We start from the raw sequence: 17,901 nt of genomic DNA on the forward strand, positions 1-17,901 counted from the left end.
GGGGTGGAAAAGTAGGACCAGCACCGCGATTTCCTAACTATCGTCTCGTGTGGCACCAGACGACATGACGTAATTGTGACGTCACGCTCGAGGCATGCCGCCCGCGCACAGTGCCACCATAGAAAATATTATGATGAAACACCTATATGTGTATGGTGACAATGAATAGCGCCGCTGTAGGAGTAGCGTTATATTCTCGAGCGCTATTATCACTCCGGTAGTACGTCACAATGACGTCATATGACGTCATGTCGACCGGGAAGCATGCACTCGCAAGTTCTAACATCGCGGCCCAGTCGTTGTGAATGTATCTGCTTTCTACTTTAGTCGGCAATGATTGAGCGAATTGCCGATAACAATTAGCCATAAAAAGAAAACTGTAATAAAGGGTCTGAAAAATAATATAAATGAATTATGAACTTATTACTATTTTTTTGCGATCACTACCCATATTTAATTAGTATTTTGATTATGTATTACTATTTCACTAAAGTATTACTTCGATACAATATTTCAAAAGGGAAACAAACAAAAGGGAAGCGTTTGGAATTATTGTAGAAATTCTCATTTTAATGTCTTGATTTTGAAGAAATATATGTTTTTGAAATTTAGTTCAGTGGAATTCAGTAATGTAGAATGAAATTTACAGTTTAAACGTCGCAAAGGGCGGAGGTAGGCTGTTAATATCATCCATAGATAGTGCACACTAAAGTTTGTCAGTCACACGTATTTGTTTTCATTGAAATAAAACTACAATTTACAGACGCTGTTGGTTAGTTTTTAAGATTAAATTTAACCTTGCAAAACCAAGCCATAATAAATAATAGTAAAAAAATACTCGGATATTTTATAGATAGAATAATATTTTTTATCTATTATGGTTTGGTTTAGGCAGGGCTTAATAAATTTAAAAAAAAAATAACGAACAATATGTCCAATTATGACGTAGTCTTAATCCAACGAAAACAAAACAAAATTATGAATGAAAAAGTGTGAATAATTTTGTCGTATCGCCCAAAGTATACCAAAACTGTTATGGTTTGGTATAGACAGGGTTTAATTGATTTTTTTTAAATTACCATCCGTAAATCGTAGTTTTTGTTCAATAAAAACCAATGACTAACAAAGTATAACGAGCACGATTTATGGCGGATCTTAACAGCTGACCTCCACCCTTCGCCACTGAAGTTTAATAAGGAATTGACCCAGACATTTCAGTAAATAATTGAATTATTGTATAGTCTCAGACAGGGTTATTCGATTTTATGACACACTTTTCCTACAAAGAATGGCATTAACAATTCAAAACCTTGCAATATTGAGTTGTTTCCTTAAGGAAATAGGGTATCGATTTATTTGATTGTAGATAATGTCTATACACGTATTGCATAATGGTTGAGCCAATTATGCTTGCCCTCATTCAAATATTTACCTCCTACCTTAAATCTTCATTATTGTCGCAAGACCAGGCGCAACTCAGTTACGAGTCAGTAGGCGACCGTTATTAATATAATATAAACTTCAGTCATTCATCCACCGTACGCATATAAACATTTAGGCCTTGTCCACATGTCGTGTTTTGACTCGGGCGCATTTCAGGTACAAGTAACCTCATTGAGCCATCCTCAAGCACGAGACACGTGCCATGTGGTCAATTCCTTATAAACTAAACCACATTTGAACATCAAGTGCCGCGCACTGGGTGACCCAACAAACAATATCGCGCGAGTGATAGTGAAACCAACGGAGCAAGATCATCAACATAATAAAAGGTCAGTGCCTAACATCCTAACACAACCCTTCCCTCAGCATCCACATCCACCATCACAATTAATTACAGTTCACCATAAAAAGCGTTGATATTATAATCATATTGTTTTAGTCACCATCCTGTCTATGAGCGGTGTGCACGGCCCATTTCCATATAGTTGATTTTAGTATAGGTAATAATGTCACACTCGTATGATCTCGTATTTATTCGACCTTCTTTATGTCTTTACGTGTAGCGCCTAACATACACCTATCCATAATACGTTGTGAAACTCTTGATATCTATAATTTATCTGTTACTGAAAGGAGCAGCCACAGAACAGATAATAAATAGAATACCGATAGGCTATATTCAATACGCCGCATGTTGATGCAGTGTTTTGAATGTGTGAGTGTCCTCCGAAAAATGAAATACGAATTATGCATGTGCAATAGTGTGTGTAATACACCAACATTACATGAGCGTAAATGCATAAAACGAGAGCAGTTTCAGTATTCGACGTAAAACGTATTCTTGACACGTGTGTAAGTTAAGCCCGGATTCATCCTTACTCGAGTCGGGTACCTGTTATTTCCCACTGGTTCCCACTATTTCTGAGTTCCCTGGCAGCAGCACATTGTTATCACGTCATATACTAGAACCATCACAATATTCAACAATGAAAACTGATTATGTATTATAAAAAATGTGCTCCGTTCTAAACTACTATAAACAAAGTGAGGGTAAGGCCTTGCCTAGATGGAGCGATTTAACTCGCGTGCATTCAAGGTACATGTGACCTCATTGAGCCGTCCACATGTAATGGCTCGTTTTACTTCTCGTGCGGTCGAAACACAGGTGACCTTATTAAGCTCATATAGTCGCTGTGAGACACGCTTCATCTGAACAAACTCTAAGGTGCCGTTACTTAGTATGGTTTTGACACACATCCCACGATAGCGGAGTAGCCAACGCGTCGGATTATAATGTTGTGCATCCCAGGTTCAAATCACGGGTCTGGCAAATACACATTTTGTTTTTCAATATGTGCTTGGAGTCAGAGTATGGACCTAATAGGTTGACCAAGTGGCTAACATTTATTTATCTTAAAAACAAACCTCCACCCTGTGAAGGCCATGGGCATTCACTTATGCACATAAAGTAACAAAAATCGGATTTATGTGAGCTTTTCTGGTATCTCTTTAGTGTCTGGATTTTCGGTACTATGTGTCATTTTATGTATTTTAAGGGTACTGAGATATAAGCATTCAAATGAACAATCTTCGCATTTATACGGCTTTTCTCCAGTATGCGTCATTGAATGTGTTTTTAGGTGGTGAGCAGTTATACACGTAAAAGAACACACGTCACATTTATGTGGTCTCTCACCGGAGTGTGTCATTTTATGCCTTTTTAAGTTACGAAGTACTGTGCACGTATACGAACAATCATCACATTTATATGGTTTTTCACCTGTATGTCTCATTTTGTGTCGTTTAAGACTAGCGACATATTTGCATTTATACGAACAAACGTCACATTTGTATGGATTTTCTCCAGTGTGTTTCATCTTGTGTCTTTTCAGTTGGCTGGCTGTCATACATTCGTATGGACATATATCGCAAGAATGTGGTTTTTCATTAGTATGGCGTGTCATTTTATGCTTACTGAGACTACCACGGTGTGTGCATTTATATGAACAAAGATCACACCCATAAGGCTTTTCGCCAGTATGAATCATTACATGACTTTTTAAATGACTAATCGACGTTGATGAATATGGACAAAACTCGCATTTATACGGCTTGTCACCAGTGTGCGACATTTTATGTCTTTTAAGACAATCGACTTCAGACGTTTTATACGAGCATAAATCACATTCGTACGGCTTTTCACCTGTATGTCTCATTTTATGTCTTTTTAGACTACTAATTTGTATACAACTGAATGAACAAATGTTACATTTGTGCGGTTTTTCACCGCTGTGTCTCATAGTATGTCTTTTTAGGCTACTGATTCGTCTACAATTAAATGAGCAAACGTCACATTTATATATTTTTGCTTTCTTTTTTATACTCTGTGAATCGATTTGGTCGTCGTTGAGATGCGTTCGACTGACATCATCAATCAACGAATGGTGTATGATTTTGTGACACTTTAAGTTATTAAGTGAGTCACTGACATTGTCACAAACACGACAAATAAAATTTTGTGCATAATATTTAACACGAATTAACTTGATTATAATCACTTTTGGAAACTTAGGAAATAAGATTTCTTGTTTAATCTTTTGTTCATCTATAATTATATCTGAATATTCAGCTTCTGGCTTCAGGGATAATGGGAGATTTTTCAGATCATTAGGATCACTGAAACTCGGACCAGGAAGTAGAATTGCATCTGTATCTGTGAAAGGCCGCTGCACAAAAACCTATAAAAATATTATTAACGTAAACCAATGACATTATTAATTGACAACGCACTCAATACAGTAGCTAGCAAGTAAATTCGCACATGGATAGGTAGACGTCACGCAATTTCCATTATGCGATATCACGCATCGGGAATTTATAGCAATATCACCTTTATTGTAATGGCGTTAGAACAGTGTTTCTAGAGTCAATGTTCATTTGAGCGAACCTGTTCGAACCGAACCATTCGGCAGACCGACAAAAAGCATCGGGAATTTATAGCAATATCTCCTTTATTGTAATGGCGTTAGAACAGATTATGCCATTCGGCAGACCCGACAAAAAAGTGAGTGTCTTTTTTTTCCAGATGCTTCGTCCATATTAATGTCATTGACGTAAACGAACAAAAATTAAAAAAAAAAAACTTTAGAAAAAAAACCTTTTGTCACTCTCACAGTGAGTGTTTTAGTATTTTTTTTTAATAAGTGCAGGGCAGTGATAAGGTTAACCATGTCCTTGCTTTTTCGTACAGGGTGGTTTGTTAATAATTTTGAACAATCACAAACACCCAGGCTTTGAGAAAAACACATAAATATTGTGTGTCCTGACCGGGAATCGAACCCAGGAACTCTCGGGTGGAAGGCAAGCACCTTGCGCACTTAGTCATTAAGCTACCAATCCGTTCATGAATCATGCGAAATATTTAATTGTTTTATTCATTAATGTACTTTAAAATTGCTTTGTAATGCATTAAGTTAAATGACATTATGCACAAAATTATGTTTAGCGATTCATGTTTATGACGAGTCATGCGAAGATTTTAAGTATTGTATGTAGCAATGGTGAGGGGTGGAGGTAGACTGTTAAGATTCGACATAAATCTTACTTATTTGACTAAGACTACAATTTGCACATAGTGTTGGTTAATTTTTTTAAATTAAATTAAACCCTGCCTAAACAAAACCATCATAGTTAGAGTTGGGTATTTCCCGACAATATCTCAATCTCGAGATTCGGGATTTCCATAAAAGAATTCTCAAAAAATCGGGAAATTTCAAAAAATATGTTTTTTTTTATTAATGTAAGAAGACAAACAAAATAGAAGTAGGAAAACAAAAATAATTTAAAACATTACTTATTATAATAGAATTTCAAAAAACACAGACTGTCAATCGCTGCGTCTGACAATCGCGTACGCTTTTGAGACACAAAATTCCCTGATGTTGCAAAAATTGCGCTCATTTTGATTCGACGTTGGCTTAATTGTATTAAATGCCCCGATTAGTCCTTGAATTTTGTATTTTCTGTCCACTTTTTCCATATGGAAAATGTTTTTTTTTCAATTAATATTTGATAATAAAGAAATCCCGAATCCCGAGAAAAGATTCTCGAGACCCGGGATTTCCCGAAATGTTAAAAATTTTCATTCTCGAGATTCGGGATGGAAAATCTCGAGAATTCTCGTCGGGAAATTCTCGAAACCCAACTCTAATCATAGTGTGGGTATGCTATAGGAAATTCGACAAAAATAGTGCACACTTTTTCAGTCATACTTGTTTGTTTTTGTTGATTTATGAATACACATTGCAGGTGGTGTTGGGTAGTTGTTTTTTAAATTCATTAAGCCTTGCCTAAGCCAAACAAACCATGTCCATAAACAATATTCTTCTATGTATAAAATATTTAAAATTATGTATGGTTTAATGAAATAATTTTAGATATTTTATAGATAATAGAATATTTTTTTGACTATTATCTACTATGGCTTGGATTAGGCAGAGTTTATGTATAATCTTAAGGCTATACCTCTGAGTTGAGGCATGGTTTAAAAAGATCGTGGCTAGGCGATGCGCGGATGGCGGGTGCAAATAACGCATGCCGAACGAAATATAATTTGTCATATAAATCCAACATGCGTTCAATTAATGTTCTGTTTATTGTACTATTAGTAAAGGTTCAAATAGACTATATGACGATCGGGCACATATATTATGCTAAGAGCGATTTAGTGTATGATCATATCTATTCCATTCCTATTATACATACATATTGTATGACAGCTATGACATCTTATTTACACTCTGTGACACCCTGTAACACAGGACGCCAACATAAGAAACGGGTTTTTCGGCATTTATATGACCAATCGTCATAGAGTCTATTTGAGCCATAACAATAATAATATATTCATTGACATGTTTTCTTTTTCAAGTAAATGGGTAACGTTTTCAGTCATCTTAACACAATTTAAGAATTAATACCCCCGTCGCCATCACGAAACAAATTGACGTTTTCACACCTCGACGTTCGCTCTCCGAATGCCAGAGAGTCCAAAATTTCTTCATAAGTATCGTCTTAAGCCTATCTTCTCCCCTCACCACTGCTACATACGATACTTAAAAATCCTCGTCTATCAACAAATTGTAATCTTAGTTCAATGAAAACAAATATCAGTGGTTAACTTTCAAAACTGGACATGTCCCATATATGCCGAAAATTAGTTATTATCGGAATATCATTCTATAACCACATGCACACTTTGTTGACTTTCAAAAATAGCCACAAAACACTAATTTAAAATTGAAAAGGGGTTTCAAAAAGTAGGTTGACATTCAAATAGGGACACGTCCAACGTTGTTGATATTCGAAATGAGACATGTCACTTTCAGCTAATGGCGGGACTGTATTGAGTCACGTGACCAAGTATGTTGTCATACAATCTGACAGTTTGGTTTTTGACGCGTGCGTGTTTTTATTTGAAAAGTTCATTTATCTCTGAGTGAATAGTGGACATGTCCAGATTTGAAAAATAACCACTGATATGTTTGACTGATAAAGTTTAGAGTGCACAATTTATGTCGGATCTTAATAGCCTACTTCCACCCTCCGCCACTGATAGTGGATACGCAGTGGCAAAGGGTAGAGGTAGGCTGTTAAGATCCACCATAAATAGTGCACATTACACTTTGTTAGACATACATATTTGTTTTTATTGAAATAAGACTACAATTTAGAGTTGGTGTAAGATAGTTTTTAGAAATCAATTAAACCCTGCCTAAACCAACCCATAATAGTTTTGGTGTATTTTGGCCAATGCGACAAAATTGTGCACACTTTTTCATTCATACTTATTTGTTTTCGTTGGATTAAGGATACATATTGTTGGTTCATTTTTTAAATTCATAAAGTCCTGCCTAAACCAAAATATAATAGAAAACAAATATTATTATATCTATAAAATATCCAAAGCTATGTATGATTTAATTGTATAATTTTCGATATTTTCTAGATAGACGAGTATTTTTAGACTTTTATATTTTATGGCTTGGTTTTGGCAGGGTTTAATTGAAATTTAAAAACTGACAACACCATCTGTAAATTGTATTCTTATTTCATTGAAAACTAATACGTATGACTGACAAAGTTTAATGTGCACTATTTATGGTGGATCTTAACAGCCTACTTCCACCCTTCGCCACTGATAGTGGATACTGTATATTAAGAAAAGTAAATATACCTGATTTTCTGGACTACTTTTTGTATAAGAGCATCCTGCGAGAGAATTCTCATAGCTGAATGGACGGGTTGACTCTTTAGCAAACTCCTTCTTGAGATCACACTGTTGAAAGTCAGTTTCAGATTTTATATTGGTCAACTCGACTGCAGGGATCTGAAAATAATTAACCAATACGTCATACAGTTATCATCGTCATAACCATGGCCCCCAAAAAGAGGGGGCTGACAGGGCTCGGTGTGGCGGGCCGATCAGATAAGTGAGATAAACGCAAATTAAAATGTTACTCTAATAGTAAAAAAAGTCGTCTCCGAGTCGCCTTTTCAATTATTGATTATTGTGCGTCGATACTCGACAACTTCATAATTCAACGAATAATTCACAAGATTTAAGAATGTACTATTCTAATTATTGAACATACATAATTCTGAAAACACACATGAGTAAGACACCCGGCAGGAACGAACCTGCATCTCTCGGGTATCGCACCCACGCACATTGACCACAATGCTAAAGGAGTCATACTTAATAACGACAAATTTTAACTAATGGCTTTTATTACTCACTGAAGCGTTTTCTAAATTGAGCTACACCGGCGTTCGGCTTTGGTATTTTAAAACAAAGTAGGTATTACTTTAATTACTAAAGTGTCAATGACATCGAGCTACTTTACGAGCTGCTTGTTGGCGAATTTACAATTTGCCTGTAAAGTCGCCCAGTTTCATCATCGAACAAGCTAACAAGCAGATTGTAAACAATCTACCGAGAAAAGCTGAAAGTCGGTCAACATTACACGCCGGCGTGTGGGCCTACTGCGTCTTCGCAGTAGAGCGTAGTAGCGACCTCTCGGTAAAAAAACCGGAACGACGTTCTGTCAAAATAGTCGCTAGCTTGTTGGCTTCTCAGCGAATGGAAAATTTTGTGTGTCATCATCACAATCGCAGTAGCTGAATCGCCCACTTTTAAATTCGCCAACAAACAGCTTGTAGCATGCTATTTAAATGTGGTAATTAAATAGTAATGAAATGCTCCACGGTGATGAAGTTAAATAATTCTAAAGAGACATTTTGAATCGGAATTAAACACACGTCATGCAACACGCTTGACAGCTTAAAGGGAAGATGTGCGCTATTAGAGGATTATTCCTGCAATGAACAGATACGGGAAATTACTCAAATGGCTGTATCATTTTTGTTAAAATAACTACAGATATGGGAATTTCGCAGTCGATGGGCAGTGTTTTTGTTGTTTTTAGTACTACATCAAAAAGTTATTTTCGTCATATAGGTCAGATACTGGGAAGTGACATCAGCAGTGAAGCGAAATAGACTGGAGCGCACCGGAGCGCCGTTCCGGTTCGTGAAATCGGTAAAATTATCGCTTTGTCTCGTGGAAAACAATAATTTGACCGTCTGAGCTAGATACGCCATATAACAAAAAATCTAACACACTTATTATTATAATAATTACAAGATAAAAAGAACTTTTTATATAAACGTTTTTAAATTTTCTGATGAATTATTATTCTCAATATGCTCACACTTGTACTTGATATGAAGTAAATAAAAAACAAACAAACAAACAAATATAGAATACTGAAATGTCATTTTGACATTTCATTTTTCCATAGTAACGCACGTATATATTAATAATTTAGTTGCTAGGACCACCCACTTAGCAACCAATAATAGTCTTTTACTTTTTACGGATTTTTCTAAAATAACTTTTCCTACAAAACAGAATTCACTGAAAATGAATTTAATTTCAATTCTGCTTACAGATGGCGAAAAGTATTAAAAGAATGCATTGGCATCGTGTTCTGATATATTATAAAAGTTTCAAATGTCTAGCTAGTCGGGAATTTAGTTAAAATCGATTTCAAAATTTGTACCGGACAAACAAGAATACGAGCTAATAAAAAAGTTGTAATAAACTACACATAAAATTTGATGTTAAGACTATGTTAATATCTTCAGAAAAATTCGAGCGATCCGGTTCGTAAACATTTTCATTTCGAGCGCTGGACATTAGGACATCGATAGTAAATTATGGTAAACACCCACGGTGGCCGCGCGGCTTAAGCGTTGGACTATCACGCCGTGGGTCCCAGGTTCTAATTCTGGGTCTGGCAAGTAGACATATTGTTTTTCAATTTTATTTGTGTGTGAGTCAGGGTATGGACCTAATAGGTTGAGCAAGTGGCTGACATCCATTTCTCGTAAAAACAAAATCTGTTAATACAAACCTCTACTCTGTAGAGCCCATATGATCCTATTAGGATCGGATATGGTCGGAAAAAAAATATGATTTTATAAGAACTAAGATAGTATTGGGTTTATTAGGTAAATTTTAGTGCAAATTTACTTTTTATGGTAAACTGATAAATGTCATATTAAATATAATCGTCGATGAAGTGAGTTTACAAAAACTAACCTCAAAAATATGATCGCCATCGTCCTTAACCTCTTGCTTTATGTAGATGTCATTTTCCGGCTTGATTTCACGCTCTATGGGCACGTCAAACCAATGCTCTTTTTCTGCGTCTGTTTCCACATCGTTTGGTTCCCGTTTTATATCCATTCTGTGTATTAAATTAATATAGATGTACCAAATTGCTAATAATATAAAATGACATGTCATGTGGCATCTTTGACAGTACTTTAAACCATAGACAAAGAATTGCAGAATCAGTGTTGCCAGTGTGGAATTATAGTAAGAGCCTCCAAATAATTTATAGTATTTGGGGAAAAAATATACTATGCGTTGTCATCTGTTTAAAATGTATTATATATATGAAATTTATTTTAAACCAAAGCCAAGGGATTTTTTTTACGTTTTACTAGCAATACCAGCTACCTGTTTTATATCGTACATAGTACGCGGACCAAAATCATAGTAAAAAATTTGAATTTAATACTAAGTATAATTATTATAGTACGGTTGGGGACAATGCCACCGTCCTAGTTATGACAATAAGTTAACGGCCCACATGCCCAACGTAGGTCAAAATGGAGCTTTTATGGTATTTTCAAAGCATTAGTCTGAACATTTCTTGAACGTTATAGATAATCCATTTATATAATTTCCTTTATATTTATTTTAAACATTTGATGACTGCATAAAGTAATTTTATTAGGTACATAAAATAGTATTCTTTTAAACCTCTCGCTCTAATGTTTTAGAATATAGTCATATTTCAGTACATCCATGTGCAGTGGTGTTACAATTTTTTATATTTATTAATTTTTAAACGTACCTATTTATAAAACCATGAGTAAAATTTATGTTGACATTATTATAGGGAAATATTTACGATAAAAAAATATAATATAATCTCTGTGATCCTAAATTTGACAGGAATTAGGTTTTATTATTTTTAAAAAAATGGGCAAGATTACCACATTTGAAGATAATTCTAAAGATACTGATTATAAGCTATGTCTTTGACCATTCAAGTGTGATAAACATCCTACGAATAATGATTGTTTTATAATAAATATTGATCTAAGAATAAGATAGTATTTTTTGAAATACGCCATTTCTATTGGCATTTCCAAGTGAATAGGCTACAACATATGGCCGTGGCCATAATTTCACGAACTATAACTTTACTGAAGTAGGGAGTAAGATCAATATGTTAACGCGCGTGTTTGAACATGTATCGAACCGAAAAAAAAATCGTTTTTCATCTCATGCCTATACACACTAGAAAAAAACATTTTTTAGAAAAAAATACGACACCCGACGGGCCTTGAACCTGTTGTACCTATCTGCTGGATTCGCGCAAGTATGCTTTTTCAATAATTAATCTACCTACGGGAATCCTATTCAATGACGACAATTTTAACTAGTAGGTACCTACTTGTTACATGAAGTGCTTATCGAATTGCGTTATAATGTTGGCTATCGGTTTTAGTACCTATATTATTAAACTAAGGTAGGCAGGTAGGCTTGTTAAGACACTTTAAGTCCCGCATACTATCTCGCCGAAATAAAAGCACTCTATACAAGACACTTGTTAAGCCAGTGCTCACCTACGCATCGGAAACCTGGACATTAACTTTGCGAAATGAACGAGCCCTGAATATCTTTGAAAGAAAAATTCTCCCCCGTATATATGGACCGATCAGGGATGACACCAATTGGAGGAGAAGATATAATGCTGAGCTCTACGGGCTGTACGAAGATTGCAGCGCAGTTCAATCAATTAAGATTGGGAAACTGCGATGGCTAGGTCATGTGCACCGTATGAATGACAATGAACCGGCAAAGAGAGTGATGTCCAGCAATCCAATAGGACGTAAAAGAAGAGGGAGGCCAAAGATTCGCTTGTTGGATGGAGCTGCTAGTGACTGCCGTATTCTGGGGGTACCAAATTGGAAAGCGGCCACACTGGATAGGGGCAGGTGGAGGGTACTGTTGGAGGAGGCCAGGACCCAGACCGGGTTGTCGCGCCCCTGATGATGATGATTATGAGGCAGGTAGGTATTAATTAAATCCTTTATTACTAGCCTACGTCGCGGATGACTCCATTATTTAGTTAATATGGGATAAACTTAAACACGTGTTACGAATACGCTTGAATTTCGTTCTGACAACTGTTCTCGTTTTATGCACTGACGCTCATTTAATATTGGTGTATTTTAAATTGCAATACAATTGCATGTCTATAATGTGTGTTCCATTAACTCATTCGCTGCTGAGTAGATAATGGTTTTTTAATTAGCACCTATAAAATGCACGTTAATTACATCGATCGGCCGCCTGGTCATTACGCGCCAGGTGCGTCTTCCGCGTCCAAAGTATTAAAGAATAGAATAATTAAAGATCAATAGTTTAGTAATAATTTGTAGTATTATAAGTTTTTCTTCAATCACGAAAACAAATTAACAAGACTAGCTCGACAAAATAAACAGACGAACTTGCCAAAGGATTATTCGTGTAGGTATCACATTTGACAACAAGACACCACACTTATCACGAAAAACGAATCTCGATAGTGTTATGTGCTTAGTTTCAAAATAGAGGACCTATATTATGTTCAGAGCTAATTAGACTAAGGTGACTGGCTGTATGACTGTGAGAGATACTAATATTATAGAGTTAACATAGATTCAAATACTAATCCGCCTACATAGCGCTTGCGGCGTCATCAACGGGCCACGCCATCTATAGGTCTCTTTTCACTAAGTTACGTCTCTACTACTATAAAAATATCCACTTTTGATAATGAAAATGGTAATTAGGTTAGAAGACGTCATAGTAAAATCTACCTGTCGCATGATGACTATAGATCCACCGGTATAATTTGTCCGCTGAGTGAGGTCGCCACATGGGTACATTTGACATATGAATACGTGTATTAATTAAGGCGCTAAGTACCAAAAAAATAAAAACTGACATTTTTATAGAAAAATGTTCTACATACCAACGTCAATAACGTCAACTATACCTAGTCTAAGTGCCTCAAGCAAGTCAAAAAAATACAGCAAAATAATTAAACCTGTCGACGTTGTAAGTCCGTTGGCGTGTTTTATTTATAATGGTGTAAGTAGCACTGCAATGGTCAACGGCATTCAATATAACATAGCTGACGATGGTGTGTTGATACTTGCGAGTTCTTAATACCTAAAATTATAGAAGCTGCCACGATTGCTTCACACTGTAGAACTACATTTTTCAAAAGGTCTGCTTCATGAAATTTTACTGCAATGACTCGGTATTTTGTAACTACAGGCAATACTACTTTTTGGTACTTAGAGCCTTATTTAATACACGTATTCATATTATTCAATGCTTTTTATATCGTCTTTAGAAAGGAAAAAGGACGTAACCCACAGAAATCAAATTTTACAGGAGCCACTAAAACATTTTTCTTATGGTTTTTGGTCAAAGTTAAAATACAAAATAGACAATAATTGTGAGTGCATAATTAATAATTTGGTTTTTATATATCCCTAATCTGATATTAACTATTAAGCTAATTACAGAAAAACCAACAAAAATTATGGTTTAGTCGTTTTTCCCCACTTCGATTTTTTCTTGTTTTTTTTTTAATTACCAGCTAAATTTAAATAATTAATCGGTATTTGCAGCTTCCATATTTTGAACACAACGTGTATTATTAGTCGTGTAAAATGTTATTACAATTATTAAAACATGAAAAGATGGTGAAATTCTGTCGATCCCAAAGACTAAGGTGGGCTGGACACGTTGAGAGAATGCCTGAGCACAGGACGCCAAAAATCATGACCAAGTGGATCCCACAGTGGAAACGGTCTAGGGGCAGACCAAAGAAGAGGTGGGCTGACTGTATCGAAGAGGAGTGGAGAAAGATGGGGAGGGGTGGAGACTGGAGAGGAGCAGCCAGGGAAAGGAGCGTGTGGAGGACAATTGTAGAGGAGGCCAAATCCCGCCCCGGGATGTAGTGCCGAGAAAGAAGAAGAAAATGTTATTATCCAATGAAACATATTTTGAAAAAAACTGAGGGTTATGTCCTTTTTTCTTTCTACAGCCGATATTGCGATGACTTAAGTTCTAAATTCGAGCACTGGACGACCGTGCCATTCTTGCATATATAAAGTTAAAGGTGTAAGTAAAAACAACGTAAATAATTAATTAATTTTTTTTAATGATAATATATTTACATATGTTTACAGCACACTATAAGACCCAATGACAGCAGTGTAGTAAAATAGTACCTACAGTAGTTACAAATACTAAGCCATAAATATATTGTAACCTCACCGAGCTCGACTCCAGAGCCCCCTGATGAAAAACCCACTGGACTATGAAGGCCTTATGAATTATGATGAATATTAATATAATGTTTCACTTATCTTAAATATTATTTTTAATTGTATGTACTTATACATAAGTGGCATTGGCGGATGGTAGAGGTAGGCTGTTAAGTTGCGATATAAATATTGGACACTAAACTTTGTCAGTTTACGTTTTTATTTTCATTGATCTAAGACTAGGTAGGTACACATTACCTATAGACAGTGTTGGTTAGTTTTTAAAATTAAATTAAACTCTGCGTAAACCAAGCCAAAGTAGATAATAGTCGTTTATCTATTAACTATCTAAAATTATGTATATTTTAATGGCAAGAATATTTTTTTTTGATTATAGTTTGGTTTGGGCTTACTTACTAACACGGTAATACCTATGTATTCTTAATTCAAAGAAAATAAATAATAAGTATGACCGACAAAGTTTAGTGTGCGCTATTTATGTCGGATCTGCGTACCTCCACCCTTCGCCGCTAATATGTTGTCAATTCCGACTCGGCAGTCCGCTGCCGGCCTCGGCACCGGCAACACGAACCTACACTTGCAAGATATACAAAGTTTTCATGCATTGTAATTCATACGTTAATAAATTATCATCTTATACAATCAGTACAAAAGACATATCATGATATTAAGTAACTACGCATGTTTCACTGGTGCATGGCCCCACATCCTGAAGCGGGCTTCCAGGCTAGGATCTTTGGCGGCCCCCTACCTATCGCTAAGGATAAAGACAGTGTGATGCTCCACAGTAGCGTTTTCCCAATGGTGTACGCGGTAAAATTAATGTGTATATTTTTAGTGTTTTTTTTATATTTTGTTACATCCATTTGAAATTTGTCGAGTATCGAGATACAAATAAAAATTGTATCGTACATACACATAATTTTAAATAATAACATTATTGAAGGAAAATAGCGCCGCAGGTGACTTTTTATACTATTAGAGAGAAATTGTGATGTGTATTTATATCACTTATCTGGTCGACTCGCCACGCCGGGCCCTTCCTGAGCCCGGGCCCCCAGGCTAGAGCCCTGTCAGCCCCCCTATGTGGGGGCCATGCACTGGTTACCCATCAAATAATACCATACATATTATTACTATGTATTATGAAGATTCTATCTCTGGAACATTACTAATATAATATGTACATTAATTAATATTAATTGTTTAGTAATTGTAAGTTTAGTGTGCACTATTTATCTCGGATCTTAACTGTCCATCTCCACCCTTCGTCATTGATATATATATTATATATACATATTTATATACAGTCGCACTAGGTTATTACGATCACGGATATAGCGAGATCTCTGATGTAAAGAGGAAACATTCGTTGACATTTTAGTTTATGATTTTCTCCATACATTTATTCACTTTTATAATGAGCTACTTATCTTATACGTTATACCGAGCTAAAATATGGTCAAAAATTTTCTTAAAACTGTGAATGTGTCGATCGCTTAAAAACATTTCGACCCTAAGCAATAAGATCCGACCGTACAGGATGCCGCCGGAATCGGATTACGTTTATGACACTAGTTACGTGTCTAAGTATCTACCTAATTGGTGTTTTCAACGACAATATTGAAAAAGTATCCACGCATATGGTTGAAATTGCATGTAAAAAATCCAAGGTTTTTGAAGTCAGTAGGTACCTACCAGCATTCATTACAATAAACAACTTCTTTTGTAGTTTATGAATGCCATGCTTGTTTCAGGGAACAATTCTAATTGTGTATTTTTATTTTTGTGTGAATTGCGACTTTTTGTGTTATGTGACCGCTCATTTAAAGATACCTATTCTCTGATATAACGAGTAACGCTTATTATGAGCCAATTCAGTCGGTCTCATCTTCCTCGTAATAACCAAATTCGACTGTAGTTGCGTGGGGTCCATAGATAATGTGGGTGCGGCACATGCTTTAATTATCCACAAATATCATCTTCATCAGCCTGATTCTTTCCACTGCTTGATGAAGGCCTCTCCAAGCTGATTCCGCTTCTCTGGGTCCTGTGCGCCGCGTTGCCACGTACTTCCGCAAAACTTTATCATTCCATCGACCCAGCGGTTTCCACAATTACACGATAGTTTAAATGTCGACAAAATCAATAAATAAATTTAATGACATACTAGCTACAAGGTACTGCTCACTATGAGAGCACAAAGTGTGAGTATTGTCCTTTTTAATACACTGTAATTCATTCGACAGAGTAATCATTTAAATGGAATATCTGTATACCAGAGGTAAACTATTGTAACTCCAAAAATCGTGAAATGGAGTTATTGTTATATTGTTACTTCATTACTTATCCTGCATACGTGGTAAATAGCTGTAACTCATATTACTCTTAATATAAAAGTTAAAAATTAAAAATGTCATTGTAACTCCATTACTATTAGAGGTAAACAACAGTAAAAAAACATACAATTCTTTTGACGAAACTTATAATCGAACTACAGCGGTAAACAAACAAAAAGGTTTTGATAAATAGATAAATTTTATCTTTTTCCATTCATGAATGCCACAAGTTGAAAGTTCCAAAAATCACAAATTTGTTTCTCCTGTGAAGTTGTCATTTTGGATTTACCGTAGTTTACCTCTGGTATACAGATATTACTCTTAACGGCCCACGTGCTCGTCGTAGGTCAAAATTGACTTTTTATTGTATTTTCAAACCATGATCCTGGACACTCCTTAAACGTTGTAGATAATCTATTTATATAATTTTGAATCCTTATTATCCTTTATAGTTACGCGCGTTAACATAATTTTACTCCCTACTTTAAATATAATTTGTCAATTTATGGCTACGGCCGTATGTTGTAGCTTAACTACTAGGGAATGACAAAAGAAATGGCGTATTTCAAAAAAACACTACCTTATTCTTAGGTCAATAATTATTATAAAGCAATCATTATTCATAAGATGTTTATCACACTTAAATGGTCAAAGAAATAGCTTATAATAAGTATCTTTAGAATTATCTTCAAATGTGTTAATATTGCCTATTTTTTGAATAATAAAATGCCTAATTCTTGTCAAATTTGGGATCACAGAGATTATCAATATAATTTTTTACCGTGAATATTTTACAAAAATTATCTCGAAATAAATTATACTTATGGTTTCATAAATGCGTTTAAAAATTAATAAACGTAAAAAATCTTAAAACCACTGCACAGTTATGTACCGAAATATGACTATATTCTAAAACATTAGAGCGAGAGGTTTACAAGAATACTATTTTATGTAACAAAAATACTTTATGCAGTCATCAAATGCTTAAAATAACTATAAAGGATAATAAGGCTTCAAAATTATATAAATAGATTATCTACAACGTTTAAGGAGTGTCCTGGATCATGGTTTGAAAATACAATAAAAACTCAATTTTGACCATCGACGAGCATGTCCCCCCTTAAGATGT

General features: G+C 35.3%; 1 protein-coding gene across 1 annotated transcript; it reads right to left on the reverse strand.

Moving 5' to 3' along the window:
• Positions 1-1,873: 1,873 nt before the first annotated feature.
• LOC147077532 (uncharacterized) lies at positions 1,874-10,338 on the reverse strand. Its single transcript, XM_085941518.1, has 3 exons — positions 10,109-10,338; positions 7,679-7,831; positions 1,874-4,181 (listed from the first exon to the last, which is right to left on the reverse strand). The coding sequence occupies exons 1-3, from the start codon at positions 10,313-10,315 to the stop codon at positions 2,928-2,930; spliced, it is 1,614 nt and encodes a 537-aa protein (XP_085797644.1). The 5' UTR covers positions 10,316-10,338; the 3' UTR covers positions 1,874-2,927.
• Positions 10,339-17,901: the final 7,563 nt, after the last annotated feature.

Source organism: Rhyacophila brunnea, unplaced genomic scaffold (assembly GCF_057557595.1).
Source record: "Rhyacophila brunnea isolate RB1 unplaced genomic scaffold, BYU_Rbru_1.0 scaffold_13, whole genome shotgun sequence".
In the NCBI taxonomy this organism is placed as follows: domain Eukaryota; kingdom Metazoa; phylum Arthropoda; class Insecta; order Trichoptera; family Rhyacophilidae; genus Rhyacophila; species Rhyacophila brunnea.